The sequence below is a fragment of the Pelophylax lessonae genome (assembly GCF_965119305.1).
Source record: "Pelophylax lessonae genome assembly, chromosome: 5".
NCBI classification, from domain to species: domain Eukaryota; kingdom Metazoa; phylum Chordata; class Amphibia; order Anura; family Ranidae; genus Pelophylax; species Pelophylax lessonae.
The window spans coordinates 38,590,952-38,608,453 of record NC_138772.1 but is presented as its reverse complement, the minus strand read 5'-3'; the positions used below and the strand labels follow the sequence as shown (position 1 = coordinate 38,608,453).

General features: G+C 41.5%; 1 protein-coding gene across 6 annotated transcripts in view; it reads right to left on the bottom strand.

The window, feature by feature from the left end:
- ETV1 (ETS variant transcription factor 1) overlaps nt 1–17,502 on the bottom strand; it is a 100,007-nt gene that overhangs the window by 65,368 nt on the left and 17,137 nt on the right. For all 6 annotated transcript variants that reach the window (XM_082259066.1, XM_082259065.1, XM_082259062.1 and 3 more), the window contains one exon: nt 4,936–4,989. In XM_082259066.1, coding sequence (XP_082115192.1) covers nt 4,936–4,989 — 54 coding nt within the window. The remainder of the gene's footprint in view (nt 1–4,935; nt 4,990–17,502) is intronic.

The following is a 17,502-nucleotide window of genomic DNA, read 5'->3' as shown; positions in this document are numbered from 1 at the left end:
CAGGCTCACTCCGGAGCCGCTGCTCTGTGTGTCTATTCACACAAGGAGTGCGTCTCAGCCCTGCCCGGCTCTCTCCTCATTTGCTCTCTGGCTGTGATTGACAGTGGCGGGAGCCAAAGACTACTGCCACTGTCTCAGCCAATTGGGAGGGAGAAACCGGGAAAGCCAAGTCTCTCATGCCCTTCGCTGAATCGAAATGGAGTTCAGGTAATTTTTTTTTTTTTTTTTTGGGGGGGGGGGGGGCTAGGGGCGCTGCTGCACACAGGTTTTTCACCTTCATTTCACCTTCAAAGACTCAAACCTTGAGTCTTTACAACCAATTTAAGTGGTTATTGGGTACGTTACATTGATACAGTATTTTCTCTTTATGTCTTTAATGTAAAGTTTTCATTTATTTGAGTGGATTCCTTTTTTCTATTTTTTGTAAAGAATTTAGCTTCTTGGGATGTCGCCTCCCGGCCCTTTAAGAGGTTTAGGATGTTGGGAGGCGGGGTTTAAGATCATATGACAGATTTGATTAGCTGTCACACGACTGGAAAACTCCCAAATCACAAGTAGCTTCTCGTTCAGGGCCGGTAACTGTGCCGGGAGCACGCAGGGCATGCGCTCTTGGCACAGCTGTATTGACCATAATTCATGCAAATGTGTGGCCGTTCGGCACTAAGGCCCAGCCGCTGAGAGGCCGCATATTTGCGTGCGGCTGGCGCCAAGGGGTTAAGAAAGTGTCACTGTAATTTTATTTTAAGATTTTAAAATACCTACTCTTCCAATTTGGTAATCCAGCACGGCTCGCACACAGGAACTAGAGTGGTGTCTCCCTACACTGTGTGCATCAATAGAAACACACAGCCATAGGTGTGCGCACAGGGGGTGCCAGGTGTGCCTGGGCACACCCTAATTAACCTGTGTGATGCAGATTCCTCCTGCTGCCCGGGCCCCCCCATTCCTCAGTCAGTACTGATCACTCACTGTGCTCATTCACAACTGTTTACTATGCTTCAGTTTGTAAATGAACAAAAAGCGGATAAGCACAAAGAAAATTCCCATTTATTCCCTGTCCAGCGCAGCTGAGGTGCAGAGAAAAGAACTGTGGAATCTCTGTCCTCAGTCCCTTTCTCTGTCCCAAAAGTGAGACAGGGGTGTGTTTAGACCCCTCATATTTCATCAAAGCTCCTAAAAAAAAAAAAAAAAAAAAAAAAAGTGGAAAAATGTTTCAAAATATTGTAAGAAAATACAAATAAAGTACTGACACAGTCCACTGTCTTACTAACACCATTCACTGCTCTACTGACTGACACCGTCCCCTGCCCTACCGACACCATAAATATGCTCTACTGACCTCATCCACTGCCCTACTTACACTAATCTCTGCCCTACCGACACCGTCCACTGCCCTACCGACACCATCCCCTGCCCTACCGACACCATCCCCTGCCCTACTTACACTAATCTCTGCCCTACTGACACCGTCCACTGCCCTACTTACACTAATCTCTGCCCTACCGACACCATCCCCTGCCCTACTTACACTAATCTCTGCCCTACTGACACCATCCCCTGCCCTACTTACACTAATCTCTGCCCTACTGACACCATCCACTGCCCTACTTACACTAATCTCTGCCCTACCGACACCATCCCCTGCCCTACTTACACTAATCTCTGCCCTACTGACACCATCCCCTGCCCTACTTACACTAATCTCTGCCCTACTGACACCATCCACTGCCCTACTTACACTAATCTCTGCCCTACCAACACCGTCCACTGCCCTACCGACACCGTCCACTGCCCTACCGACACCGTCCACTGCCCTACCGACACCGTCCACTGCCCTACCGACACCGTCCACTGCCCTACCGACACCGTCCACTGCCCTACCGACACCGTCCACTGCCCTACCGACACCGTCCACTGCCCTACCGACACCATCCACTGCCCTACTTACACTAATCTCTGCCCTACTAGCATGTCCACTGCTCTAGTGACACCATCCACTGCCCTACTGACACCGGCCATGTTTTAATATATTTTAAAATGTGTGTTTGAACATTGGGGTGCACACCCGAATAGGCTGCGCACACTTATGCACACAGCCCCCCATTGAAAGTTGTAACATGCAAGTGCTGGGGTAGGAATCTTACTAAATAGTTTACTGGGGAATGTTTATTTTATTGCGTTCGATGTGGTCAATTAAAAAACTGGGGGTTTAATACTACTTTAGATATTTAACATAGGAGGTATGGAGTTATTCCTGCAGCATTTATTTGTAAAGTTTTGACCTGCTTCTTATGCCCTATTTCCATGACTGTATTAGGTAATTAGCAGAACCCCCTCTAATTACTCTCTGCATCTTCAATGCCATCACTTCTGCAGCCTCCTCCAACAACTGCTGAGATAAAATCTCGGTCACAGAGGCCATGGTTTTCAGCTGGTCAGACCAGACAAGCAAACATGATGACAGTACATTGTTACTAAGAATAAAGCCAGCACATAGAATGAGTAAATATGGCCGCCCATTGTATACTGTGCATAGAAATAAGGTCTGCGGCACCATGCGGTTTGGCGCCCACGTTTTACAGAAACATTATGGCAGCGCATATCTGTGCATGTCAGGACAGAGCGCAATTTTGTGTGTGTTCCCAATGTACAGTAGTCATCTAATGTGCCTGTGTAGGCAGTCTGGTATCCCTAGAGGTAATCTGGGGGATGTGTTGTCCTTCATGGGGGTACGCAGGGCCGGGACAAGGGGTGGGCAGGAGAAGCGGCTGCCCTGGGGGCAGTGGCATCGAATGAGGTGGGGGGAGTTGCATGGAGAGTTCCTACCTACAAGCTGGCGGGATTAGGGACAGAGTAAAACATTTGTGCGGAGATTGAGGGGGGAGGTATAAGAGGATTAGTGCTAGGAGGGGGGGTTCTTGGGGGCAGCAGTGGTGTATGATTTACTTTAGAAGGCAAAATTTGGTGGTGGGGGGGATTGGAATTCATGTTATGAAGGGGGATCTAAGTGCTAGGAGGGGAGATTTTTTATTTTTTTATTTTGGGGGGGGGGGCGCCGTGGAAAGATTTATGGTCAGAGGAGAAGTTTGAGGGGTAGAGGATTATTTATAGTGGGGGGGGGGGGTGCTGGTGGGGTCACAGATTTGTGCTAGGTTGGGGATTTCACAAGGTGAGAGGAGGAGTTGTACTGGAAGAGGGGGGAGTTTTTGTTTGGGGAGAACTTTGGGTTGCTAAGGGAATTAATGGGTGGGGATAAGCGTGCAGATTAGTGCTCAATTTTTTGGAGGTTAAGGGAGAGGATTTTTGCTGACACATAATGCTCATCAATTTTTTTGGGGGGGCGCCATTTGGCATCCTTGCCCTGGGCGCTAAGTGGCCTTGTTCTGGAACTGGGGGTACGTAGCCTATGAAGGCAAGACGTGGATGAGCCTTGTTAGGGTCTCAGATACTGCCCCTCTTTTGGCGATGGAAAGGTGCTCTGCAAGATAAATTCGGATGGGTGTAGAGGAGCACTTGATATTGAGGGTCGTCACACTTGAGGTTATTAAAGTTTTTTTGAAATTCAGTTCACAGATGGTGAGAATAGCCAACGCGTTTCAGGGGAACGTCTCCCCCTTCATCAGGGCTGTGATGGTTGGTATGGTCGGGAATGCCCTGGAACCGAAAGTCGAATATAAAAAGAGCCCTTTAGGTTCTGTAAAATGATGGAGAACGGGCATGTCCAAATGTGGCGACCTTCCTTGTCAAGCGCGGCTCTACACCCATCCCACGCATAGTAGTATGAACCTAGCCTTAGAGAGCTGTCACTACACCTAGCATCATCGCTGAAAGATTTCACCTCTATTTCTGTTCCAATGACAACTGGATTTTCCCCTCCCCCCCAGACTGACAATGTTGCTTCCAAAAGGTGCCCCCTGTGCTCCTTCATCCAGAGTGGATGCACTCTAATACAGGAGTTGTGTTACTGGCCAGATCACTAGGTGAAAGCAGATGGGAAAAAAAGCCTGAGGACAGAAAACAAATGCAGCCACCACATTTAATGATTGGTAAGCTGCAATAGATTAAATTTTTGGTTTAGGGTTAAATACAGCTTTACTGCCTGGGCTGTACAATTTAAAGCCTTTGTTACCCCAACACTTCATATCCATGATATGTGACTGCTGTACCATGTACTTGTATGTAAAGTATCCTGTTTTCTTTGTATTGCTTCCTTTATGAGAAAGTGTTCCTGCAAGTCCCCTGCTTTCCTTTTGAAAACTGACCACACTAAGCAGGAGAGCACACCCTGTTAGTTTCCTAGCTATGCTGGGAATCCAGTATGCTCTCCTCCAATAATCAGACATGTCCTGACACTCCCCCGCTGCGCTCTTTTCACTGGGAAGCCATTCACTGGGAAGCTCAGTGTGCTGCTGCTTCTCCTCCCCCAGCTCTTATGCAGCTGAGAACAGAGGGAATGTGATCACTTATAAAAAAAAGGGAAAAAAAGTATTTATAATGTATTTTTATATCTATACATAAAAGGTTTTGCCTTTTATCTCTATGTTAAAATGAATGGGTTGTTTTACAAGGTGATTGTTTACGGTCACTTTAAAAACGTCTTTTTTGCAGGGGCCATTTTTTTTTTTAAAACCACCCCTTTAAACGCTATAGCGTATTATGAGTTTACAGTAAAAAAATATACACATCATAGAAACATATGCAATACACACACCGCTCCCACGCTACAGAAATTGCCATAATGCAGCAGCAGGTTCCATTAATGTCTGGCTCCTTCCATTAGTAATGGATATAATAATACACAAAAACACTTAAGAAAATCAAGATGTAAACGCCACGTTACGGTGAGCAGCAAAGAAGCACTCCGCATCATCTCAGAACAAATCACTACCAAGTGCATACACTTCACCAGCTTGAGTCATAGAATGCAATACTCACAGTTATCAGCCTGATAGTCTGGTACGAACTGTTCATCGTTGTCCGGGACTTGAGCTGCAAGAGAAGAAGAAGAAGAAAATTAGTTTTTCAAAGGCAAAAATTATTTAAAAAAGAACCCCCCCCGCCCCCCATCCTCTCCTCCAATTATAACAACATTTCAGCATGGTAGAGCAATCAGATCATCAACCTTCAAAAGTCATTACTCTTTGTCAATACAGGCTTGTGAAGTATCCACTATATCCTAAAGGATAAGAGGAAAGCCGGCCCCGTAAGAGGAGGATAACCTTTTCTTATTTACAGAATCAAAGCAGGGGTCTTCAAACTTTCTAAACAAAGGGCCAGTTTATTATCCTTCAGATATTAGAGGGGCCGGACTGTGGCCAGTGGGAGTAGAAAATGTCCTGGCGTCGGTGGGAGTAAACAATGCCCCATCTTTGGAGTCAGTGGGAGGAATGGTGCCCCATCATTGGTGTCAGTGGGAGGAATGGTGCCCCATCATTGGTGTCAGTGGGAGGAATGGTGCCCCATCATTGGTGTCAGTGGGAGGAATGGTGCCCCATCATTGGTGTCAGTGGGAGGAATGATGCCCCATCATTGGTGTCAGTGGGAGGAATGGTGCCCCATCATTGGGGTCAGTGGGAGGAATGGTGCCCCATCATTGGTGTCAGTAGGAGGAATAGTACCCCACTGTTGGCGTCAGTGGCAGAAATAATGCTCGATTGATAATGTCTGTGAGAAGAATAGTGCCCCATCATGGTGTCAGCGAGAGGAATAGTGCCCCATCATGGTGTCAGCGAGAGGAATAGTGCCCCATCATGGTGTCAGCAAAAGGAATAGTGCCCCATCATGGTGTCAGCGAGAGGAATAGTGCCCCAGCATTGGTGTCAGCGAGAGGAATAGTGCCCCAGCATTGGTGTCAGCGGGAGGAATAGTGCCCCATTGAGAGAAATAGTACCCCATCATTGGCACCAGTGGGAAGAATAGTACCCCATTATTGGTGTCAGCGGGATTAATGCTCCAACATTGCTGTCATTGGGAGGAATAATACCCCAATGTTAGGGTCAGTGGCAGGAATTATGCTCAATTGGTAATGTCTGTGAGAAGAATAGTGCCCCAGCATTGGTGTCAGCGGGAGCAATAGTGCCCCAGCATTGGTGTCAGCGGGAGCAATAGTGCCCCAGCATTGGTGTCAGCGGGAGCAATAGTGCCCCAGCATTGGTGTCAGCGGGAGCAATAGTGCCCCAGCATTGGTGTCAGCGGGAGCAATAGTGCCCCAGCATTGGTGTCAGCGGGAGCAATAGTGCCCCAGCATTGGTGTCAGCGGAAGCAATAGTGCCCCAGCATTGGTGTCAGCGGGAGCAATAGTGCCCCAGCATTGGTGTCAGCGGGAGCAATAGTGCCCCAGCATTGGTGTCAGCGGGAGCAATAGTGCCTCAGCATTGGTGTCAGCGGGAGCAATATTTTTATTTAAAATCACATTTTATCAAATTTATTTGAATAAAAAATGCTTTTGGAGTAAATAGATAGTTTTCTATTTAAGATATATAAATAATTTAGTTTGCTCAGCATGAAATGGAGCTTAGTTATGTAGCATGAGGCTGTATATTCTGCAATATTTACATTTTTGGTAAACTCAAACAATGAATCCAAGCTCCGCAAACTGAGATAACATGCACTGCATTGATGCATTCACACAATTTCAGACTACTAGCAAGAAGGAGTCCTTACATTTAAAGAGCACCTGTCATTTCAGATCCATCATGGCAGCGCCTGTTAGCGGGCATCCATTCACCTGCCGCCGCCACGTCCCTCACCTTGTGTCCCCGCCACATCACCAGCCGTCCCCATTAAAGTGAATGGGACTGTCAGTGAGTCAACAGCGGGTCAGAGGAGGAGTCGCCGCTGCGGGACAGAGATGACAGTTGCTCTTTAAAAATTAGGATTTAAATCAAGCCTTTTTACTAGGGATTTAAATCAACTTGATTTAGGTCAAATCCACCCTGAAAAGAAGAATACGTATGACAAATGCATTTTGATAATATTTGCTTATCCCGGAGTTCAGCTTTAAAAAAGTACACAGAACCATCTACATATTTGTGTTTACCAAATATAAACTTTTTATTTTATTATATTTGTTCAGTGCTGACATATAATACGCCACTTTACGACATACATAAATCCATCAAGGTTGACCTTTGCTTAAAAGTTGTGGCCTTATAAACCTCAGGTTGGCATATGCGGAACTCAAAGGCTGGGTAGATTCCAATTAAAGCACAACTCCACGGAGTTGTTTTACAAGCATGTTTGGCCCCATGATGGAGATCCCTCCAACACTTCCCTTCCAGGTGACCGGCGTCAGCCAGAACAGGGATCTCCTCTACAGAGATACAAAGAATTTAAAATTGTCTGAAGTTCTAATGGGTGACACTGGATCCAAAACTACATGACAGAAGTTTTGCCTGGAGTTGGGCTTTCAAGCTCAACGTTCGGGTCAACCGCTCGTTTTGTCTAGTGGGGGTGAGCAGAAAGCTTATACTCACTCAATCCTCCGGATAAAACGGCACTCAACCACAAGCCAGCAGTGGACTGTTCCTGGATCATGGAGCCTGCTCTGGGCGTGATGATGTCAAGAATAGTCCGCTATTCAAAAACGCTGGAGCATGGGGGTGCCGGACCAGTCTTGTGTTAGGAGGATCGGAGGATTAGGCAAGTAGATCCCCGCTCTCCTCTCCCCTTGACAAAAAAATTAGTTAACCCATGCAGTTTGGGCACAGCCCCACTGCATTGGAAGAAAAAAAACGAATTTGGCCCAAGTTCAGCTTTAAGTTGGATAATGTTTAGTAACCAGAGCACAAGAGGAAAATCCTCATAAACACGAGAAAACATGTACACTCCATGCAGATGTTGTCCCCCGTGAAATTCAAACCTACAAACTTAAGACCTCAGACCTCCAAAGAGAGTGCCAACTGATTAGCCACCTTATCACTAACAGCCCCTATGTACTTCGGCTCTCAACGGTCCCTCACTGGGGAGGATCATCTCCGAGCTTATGGCAGTGATGTCATCTAGGTGGAGAACAGTTCCTTACATGTGACCCACCTAGATGACATCACTGCCACCAGCTCTACATTCCACCTAGTGGCCAATTAAGAAAAAGTCCCCAAGTTGGTCTCACTACCAGCTGATTCTAGACACCAATTGTATCACCTTGAACTGAGAAAGTGGCAATTTGAACCCACAAAATGCCTTTTATTTGGTGAAATAAAGTAATTGGATGTTTTGCTAAAAGCAGACAACTCCTATCTATCCTTTGAACAACCTCTGCTAACCAAGCTACCCAAGGGTCCTTTTTGTGCTGAATTTTTCTACTACTTCATTCATCCACCTGAGAACCCCCCTAAGAGCAGTGCTGTATTTTGGCCTAGGCCAACAAGGCCCAGGCCTAGGGCGGCACTTTGCAAGGGGGCAGCAAAAAAGCTGCCCCCCCCCCTCCACCTGAGACTCTATTGGCCACTGGTTGCTATAGCCGCCTCTCCCCCCCCTCCTCTCTATCATCCTCCTCTCTCTCTCCCTCTCTCTCTCATCCCCCCCTCTCTCTCTCTCTCTCTCAACCCACTCTCTCTCATCCCCCCTGTCTCTCTCATCCCCCGTCTCTCTCTCATCCCCCCTGTCTCTCTCATCCCCCCTGTCTCTCTCATCCCCCCTGTCTCTCTCATCCCCCCTGTCTCTCTCATCCCCCTTGTCTCTCTCACTCTTTGATCTCCCCCCTTCTCTCTCTCACCCCTGACTCTCTCTCCCCTCTCTCTCTCCATCATCCCCCCTCTCTCTCCCTCACCCACCCTCTCTCTCACCCTTCTCTCTCTCCCACCCCCTCTCACCCCCCCCCCCCCTCGGGAGATCTCAGGGGTTCACCCTGGGACTTGTAGTCCTTCAATTTTAAAAGGGAGTCACATCCGTTAAAGGAGTGGGACAAATTTACATAGGAGGGGGGCGCCCAATTTTAGTCTTGCATAGGGCAGCACAAAACCAAAATACACCACTGCCTAAGAGCACCCAGGATGGGAATGCCCGAGGCATAGAGAGAGAGCACTAGGAAGGCCTCAGGTTCCCCCATAGTTGGGTGACCGCAGCCTCAACATTTGCAAGTCCATTTTGACCTTTCTTTTATTATCATGGAAGCACTGCTTTCTTGTTTTTTGAATTAACCTACCACACTCTCGCGCTTCCCTCGCTTTCCTTTTTCAGTAGAATATTTGAGCTTTACCAGAAACCTCTGGCCAGCTACTCAGGATACTTTGGTCCAATCTACCACCACACTCCAGACCTTCTACTTCAAGCATAGCTCCAAACTGTCCCTCACTTTGTGGGATTGGTCCGTCACTTGAAACCAAAATTTTGCTATCTTAAGCTGGCCATAAATTAGTAGAATTTCTAATGAAAATTCTTAGGAAAAAAAATGTTCTAAGAAAGTTTGCCAGTTTTTCCAATCATTAATGGGGGTCAAACGGACATTCCTTTTTGACCGGCATGAACGGATAATTCAAAGGAGCAGAAAGGAAAATTTTCCCCAAACAAAATTTCTAACAGTGTATTTGGATTTCTTTCACTAAAGCCCATTTGTTCCAAAATCGGATGTTAACAGCAAAAAAAAAAAAATCTCTCGAACAACAATCTAAGATTTTTTTTTATACAAATTTTCCTAAGAATTTGCTATCTAAATTTTACCTATGACAAGCTTTATTGGAACTGCCCCTATGTATATACACTTCGAGCATAGCTCCCAACTGTCCCTCACTTGGAAGGATCATGTCGATTAAAGCCAAATCCTGAAGTTTTATTGTATATTTCCGAGCATAGCTTCAGTTGGTAACAGCCTCTATGTATCCATATTTCAAGCATAGCTACAAACTGTCCCTCATTTGGAAGGATCATATCATTTGGAAACAATCCTGCTATTTTTTTGTAACCACCTCTACATATATATACTTCCAGCATAACTTCAATCAGTCCATCACTTGGAACCAAATCTTGCCATTCCTGTATATCTACACTTTCAAGCATATATCCCAACTTTTCCTCACTTGGAAGGAAAGTATCATTTGAAACCAAACTCTGTCATCTTGTTGTAACAGCCCCTATGTATCCATACTTTAAGCTAGACTCCCAACTGTCCCTCACTTGGAAGGACCATATCTTTAAAACCGCCTTTACACACCCTCCTACTCAATACTCAGGGATTCTTCAACCTTAATACTCTTATACAATCCACATCCAGTGGGATTTCAATAGACGGATATACACAATACAACGCCTCCTTTTTGGACTGATCCCTGTGGGAGCCTTTTGGCTAGGCGCGGCCATCCCTGCTGTGTAACCATTTTACGCCACTCTACAGCCCCTGCTGACCTTTGTGTGCCTCTGTTTTTCCTCACTGTGGAAAAGTTACTTGCATATCTTCTACTGTGGCAGAGTGCTAGGTGACTTTGTCAGGAGCACAGCAGTTCTCTAGGATGCAGGTGTAACCTGCCTGTTTTTAATAATTGTGGCCTTACCCGTCTAGGACTATTGTATGTGTTTGAGATCTGTTCCTATCTGAAAAAGGCGATTGAACGAAACGCGTCTGGTCATCTTTGGAAGTCTCAGCCACCTCCAGTCCAAGAGACGTAACATATGGCCACTTGTTGTTTTAAAGTGTTGTTTATAAATTGTTATTCTTTTGAAATGAATTTTCATAACTTGTTTGTATAATAATAAATCTGCTGAAATATATTTACTACTCAAGGTCTGGTTATTGCCATTAAAGTCCCATATCCTAGGGGAATTTGTTCTTTTGTTCCACTATCTTTAAAACCAAATTCTGGTGTTTTATTGTAGATTTCAAGCATAGCGTCAGTCGGTCCCTCACTTGGAGGGACTGCATCATTTGGGACTAAATCCTGCCATCCTTTTGTAACAGCCTCTATGTATCCATACTTTAAGCAAGACTCCCAACTGTCCCTCACTTGGAAGGACCATATCTTTAAAACCAAATTCTGGTATTTTATAGTAGACTTCAAGTATAGCTTCAGTCGGTCCCTAACTTGGAGGGACTGCATCATTTGGAACTAAAACCTACCATCCTTTTGTAACAGCCTCTATGTATCCAAATGTCTGGCATAGCTCCCAACTGTCCCTCACTTCACTTAGTGGGATGGTCCATCATTCGGAACCAAAATGTTGCCATCTTAAGCTGGCCATAGATGGGTAGAATGTATAATGAAAATTCTTAGAAAAAGAATGTTGTAAGAAAGTTTGTTAAATTTTTCTAATCATTAGTGAGGTGAAATGGACGTTCGTTTTCGACCGTAGCGACAAATGTATGAGGTCTTCATTCAATAAAGTTCATTCATCCCAAAATCAGATGTTTAAAGCAAACAATATCTTCCAAACGACGTTCGAATGTTCAGAGTATTTTCATACAAAAATCTACCTATGGCCAGTTTTATTGTGACAGCCCCTGTGTATCTACACTTCGAGCAAAGCTCCCAAATGTTCCTCACTTGGAAGGACCGTATCATTTAGAACCAAATCCTGCCATCCTATTTTAATGGTCCCCATGTATCCATACTTCAAGCATAGCTCCCAACTGTCCCTCATTTGGAAGGACCTTACCAGTTGGAACCAAATCCTTACCATTTTATTGTAACCTCCTCTATCTATGTATGCATATATTGAGCATAGCTTTAGTTAGTCCCTCACTTGGGGAGACTATAATCGGGAACCAAATCATGCCATCTTATTAGAATAGCCCCTATGTATCTACACTTCGAGCAAAGCTCTCAACTGGCCCTCACTTGAAAGGATCATATAATTTAGAACCAAATCTTGTAATTTTATTGTAAATCGCTCCAATGTATGTAGACTTCAAACATAGCTTCAGTCAGTCCCTCACTTGGAGGGACTGTATCATTTGGAAACAAATCCTGCCATCTTATTGTAACAACCGCTATGAATCTATGAAAGCATAGCTCCCGACTGTCCCTCACTTGGTGGAACAGTCCATTATTTGCAACCAAATCCATCAGTCTCTCATTCCTCAAACGTCCCACCTCAGGTATGGAGACCTGCACGACTATTTAAAATGGCCAAAAAGCGGTTTATATTGCACAAAACTTCAACAAGTCTTCAGGTTATTGCACTAGTTTATTTTAAATTTGTAAAAAAAACAGTAATACGTAAAGGCTGGGAAACTCTGGACAAATTTTGAGGGCATCTCTTGTAGTGGTGTTGCACCTGCACTGGGAGGGCTAATTGCTCATTTTGTCCAGGAGAGAGTAAAATAAAGTACTTATTTGATCCCCAGCTTCCCCCCTCCCAGCAAATGGTGCTCCCCCATGCTCCAGCACCGGACTGTCCCTTGGCATCAACACATACTGTGCAGAGCTTTGGAGCCTGCTTTGGTCTTGATGACTTCAGGACCTTATACTCCTGGAGTGTAGTGGAGGAGATGCTGTGAGAACCAGTCTAGCAGTGAGGGAGAGAAGGGGATCGGGTAAGTAAATCTTTTTTGTCCCCCCCTAGACCTAAACAAGCAATTAACCCTTGCAGTGTGGGTGCAGCCCAACTGCAAGGGATCACTTTTTTTTTAGATGCCAGGCGTTGGGCTTTAAGTTATTCTTGCATGTTAATTCATAAAGGGACTGCGTGATTGGTGGGGCAACAAGGGGTGTATCCTTTGCTACTTCTATTCTATTGCAGTATATTGCATTAAGACCATACATTTATAAAGACTAGGCAGCCAATGCAAAACAACGGGGAAAACATGACTGGTGCCTTTTTTTTTTTTGCACTTTCATATGCTGGAATGCAGTGTGTTAGTACCAACTGTACTTTGTACAGTGAATGGCACTGCAACACGCCACATATGGTGCCAAGTGTTGCAGTAAAAAACTCAACACACAGGTGCAAAGACAGCCTTAATATTCTATTCTGCTAAGAGGGGTAATTTTTTCTCTTCTTAGAAGATTGGGAGGTATGCTTTGGGGCAGGTTTGTGAAAGGATCTCCCTATAATAAAAAAAAAAAAAAAAAATATTATTATTATTATTATTATTATTATTATTATTATTATTATTATTATAATAATAATAATAATAATAATAATAATAATAATAATAATAATAATATAAAATATATATATAAAAAAATAATGATAATAAAATATATATATATATATATATATTATATATATATAAATTTAAAATAATGATAATAACAAAAAGAAAAAAAAAAAAATTATATATATATATATATATATATATATATTTTTTTTTTTTTTATTATCATTATTTTTAATTTATATACAATATACACACACACTATTAGTAAGTTGCAAAAAAAAAATAAAATAAATAATAGGGTAGGATTTTAATATATGAATCTTGCACGTCCAAAAAGTACAACACAGTTCTGATTTTCCACTATACATATAAAACATAGTATTTAGTTCTGGAGACTAAAATCAATTCCAAAAACCACATGCAAAGCAACGCTGCCCTTAGCACACAAGCAACCAGCGATCTGCACTAGGCCTGCAATGAAATTGTGCACTGTACACATATGTAAAACAGCCACAAACTGCCTATTGTTCAGTGTTTGTGTACCCTCTCTGTGTATTTAGCTAGTAAAACCAGGAAAATGAAAAGGGGTTATTGTGCAACTTTTGTATTGATGTAGCAAATGTTTGTCCTTCAGACGTTATGCGATCCTATTGTACGCGGAAGAAAGAGGTGTACGCCAAAGCGGTGGGAGTGAAACGCATGAAAAAAAGTTATTTTATCTCTCTTAATTCTCATCCTAAAATGTAGGTGTACTGTAGAAATTTCAATAATTGTCACACAAGGATACTTGTTTCCTCTTAAGTCAGAACTCAAATCTTAAATATTTTGCCAGAACCAAAATAAAAGTAGTATTTTTTTGCAGGAATGTTTGATTAAAAGTTAGAATCGCTAAATTTGTTGAGCGGGGGATACTTATCACCCTCTCCTCCTTATCCCTAAGCTGTATCCTGCTATTGCTATATGTTGCATAGTTACAAAACTAGTCAGGTTAAAAACAGAGAAAAATGAAATAAAAGAAAAAAAAAAAAAATACCACACTCACACACAAAGAAAAAAAACAAATATTATATATATTTGAAATAATAAAAAAAAGTACAAAAAAAAAAAAAAAAAAAAATAGAAGGATGGTTCTTGCTTTAAATGTTTTTCCTACTGGTAACAAAATTATATATAATCCAAATATATAATATTTTATATATATATATATATATATATATATATATATATATATATATATATATATATATATATATATATATATATATATATATATATATAATATATATATAATATATATATATATATATATATATATATTATATATTATATATATATTTGACCCTCCATTCTAGATTGTAAGCTCTAACGAGCAGGGCCCTCTAGTTCCTCCTGTTTTGAACTGTATTGTCTTCTCTCACATTGTAAAGCGCTGCGCAAACTGTTGGCGCTATATAAATCCTGTATAAATAATAAATATATATATATATGTGTGTGTGTGTGTGTGTGTGTGTGTATGTGTGTGTATGTATATATTATATATATATATATATATATATATATATAAAATTTTTTTTTTTTTTTTATGTAGTATTATCTATGCTTGTTACAATTGCCAATTTCACTCACAGATGAACACAAAAAAAAAAAAAAAAAAAAGTATGTGCACCCCCAAAAAAATTTAACTTTTTAGGACTTTGTGAAGAACGAACATGACTTCTACGAGAAACAAACATTATATGTGTCTGCCAATTTTAACACATTAATACTACTAATTTTCTTGAACTGTGATCAATTATCAAAAGTTTGTGTTTCGATGTAAAAATTTTCAGCACATGCACGACAACCTAAGAATATTTCTTGACTAGAAGCACTGTGCACAGAACAAAAAAAAAAAAAGTCAGCCAAAAATAGACAGGCTGTTGGGTGAATTCAAAAAACATTTTGAAGATGCCAGGTTTCTTCAAAGGGAGCGTTATCAAGTGCAAAGAGACAGAGTACAAGATCTATGGGTGTCCCTACTTTTGCATGCAACTGTACAGCGTCGGAAAATGGCACAAATCAATAATAAAATACAACAACTTTTTGAAATTTGGCTGAATTTTGCAGCAACTCCGTGACTAGACTAATGAAAATTAAAAAAAATAAAATAAAACCTTTGTTTACACAAGAAATTTCCCAATTCATTTGTACAGCTGAATAGAGAGACGTGTAGCATAAAAATTGTTAAAACCAAAAAAAAAAAAAAAAAAAAAAAAAGAAGAAAAAAAAAAAAAAAGAAGAAGAAAAAAAAAGAAGAAAGAAGAAGAAAAAAAAAGAAGAAAGAAGAAGAAAAAAAAGAAGAAAGAAGAAAGAAGAAAGAAGAAGAAGAAGAAAGAAGGAAGAAGAAAGAAGAAAGAAGAAAGAAAGAAGAAAGAAGAAAGAAAGAAGAAAGAACTCTGGAAACCGGACTTTTTCCAAAGCTTTTAACTTTTTATCAACTGTTCCAAAATTCTACACTCTTTGGTCCCATTGACTTAAAATAAACACAGAATACTGTGCAATGCCCACATGATCCCCAACAGAAAAAAAAAAAAAAGTAAAAAAAAAAAAAAACAGTAAACAAAAAGTTGAGCCATCAAATGCTGGGGTGACAGTCAATAAATGTTTAGCACTTCATGTGCTGTTGGGTATTATTTTAATCTCAATCTATAAATCCCCTTGAAAAATAAAAACAATATAAAAAATTGCACTGACATTTTTGGGAAATGCCAACAAGCACCTGAGTGATGGAAACAAGGCACACAGGCAGTACAAAGAGGGTTAAAGCTGCCAAGTGGTAAATGCAGAATCATACTTAGGCTACATTATTATCAATCACAATAATGAAATACAAAATTGCTGATGTACCGTGCATTAACCCGTTGGTGTCTACAGAAGCGCTATAAAACACTGCAGTCTGACCAATCAGCACTTTTTGCATTTTGCATTATGCACCTGCTAACACTGCAGAACTACAAATTCCAGCAAGCCTGAACAGCCATGCAGGGACTTGTAGTTTCCCAAAAACCGGATGTCAGATTACCTGTAGCTATTGCACGCAGAGATAGCACTTGCAAGCATGAGCAAATAAAAGGTTTCCCTGCCAGAAAGAACCCTTGTATAGTAAGCACTAACAGACAGATTAATGTATCTGCATCCAGTCACAAGCTTAGCGTATTTCATTATTGCATTTGCTTAGTGCAACAGATGGGAGAGCCCTGGTTGCCCCAAATTGACAGAGGACACACAAAAAAAAAAAAAAAATTCAATCACATAGGATCTTACGGAATACAGAGTAAAAAGGCTTCTGAGTGCAAAAGTTCTGCAATCCTTAACAATAATTGGAATGTATCTATCCCCGAATACAGTGACCTGGAATTCCATTGGTTGTCAGGTTTAAATTCACTTTGCACATTGAATGATCTTCACGAATAAACCTTTAGTAACTTCGACAAACAAATCAGAAGAAAAGCATCAACAGTCTAAGCCTTTGCGTCAACCATACACCTTTACAAGTACTCAATGGCTTAAGTAGACGCTTATGTAAAACTGATCAATGGCAACCAGCTTTTTTTTTTCTTTTTTTTTTTTTTTTCCAAAAAGCTTTATTGAACAAAGTGCACATTAGAGAAGAGTACAACAGTTGGATCATTCCGATCAACATTCTCGGTGATCCAATACTAACTAATTGGTAACAAACCCAAAATACATAATATGATAGAGAAAATAACAGGAGAGGGGTTCAGATGTAAGTATTTCGAGAGTATTGAAGTGATTTTAATAAAGGACAGTATGAGTTTCGATAGGTGGGTTTTATTTATAAAATTTCTATACATGAAAAGGATCAATCATGTATCACGGAAGTGGCTATATGTGGAGGTCTATACAAAAGATATAACAGGGGAACATGCCAGCATGTTTCCTAGATGGGGGAGGGGGGGGGGGGCAACCAGCTTTTACCCGTTTTAAATGTCAAGGATGCGTCTGACAAGTTAAAGAAAAAAACGTTTATTATAGTCTACTCAGGAAAGCAGTTTAGGTTTTCTTTTGCACTTTTTCCACTTTTTCTCAGCCAAGGTCAGATCTAACGAACTCCAATAAGAATCATATCTACCAATCCATGTACCAACTACGAAAGGTCCCGTCACTGCAGACTGTCCTTCGAACCTACACATTTTTTTCTGAAAAGCTTCAGCACCAGGAAAACTATTTATTTTCTCTTTATTTGATTGACAATTGTGATAAAAGTCTGCAAAAGTGCTCTACAACACTTGTAGAGTTTAAGGGTCTTGGGCCTCGTCAGATGGGTTGGGTTGCTAGAGAATATCAAGAAGTGTAAATGTAGAGGAACACAGTAGTAAAAGTAGGAAATTCTCTTTTTTTATTTATTTTTTTTTAAATTATTTGAGAACACACAGGGAAACTTAGCAACGATAGAGACACGGCATGAG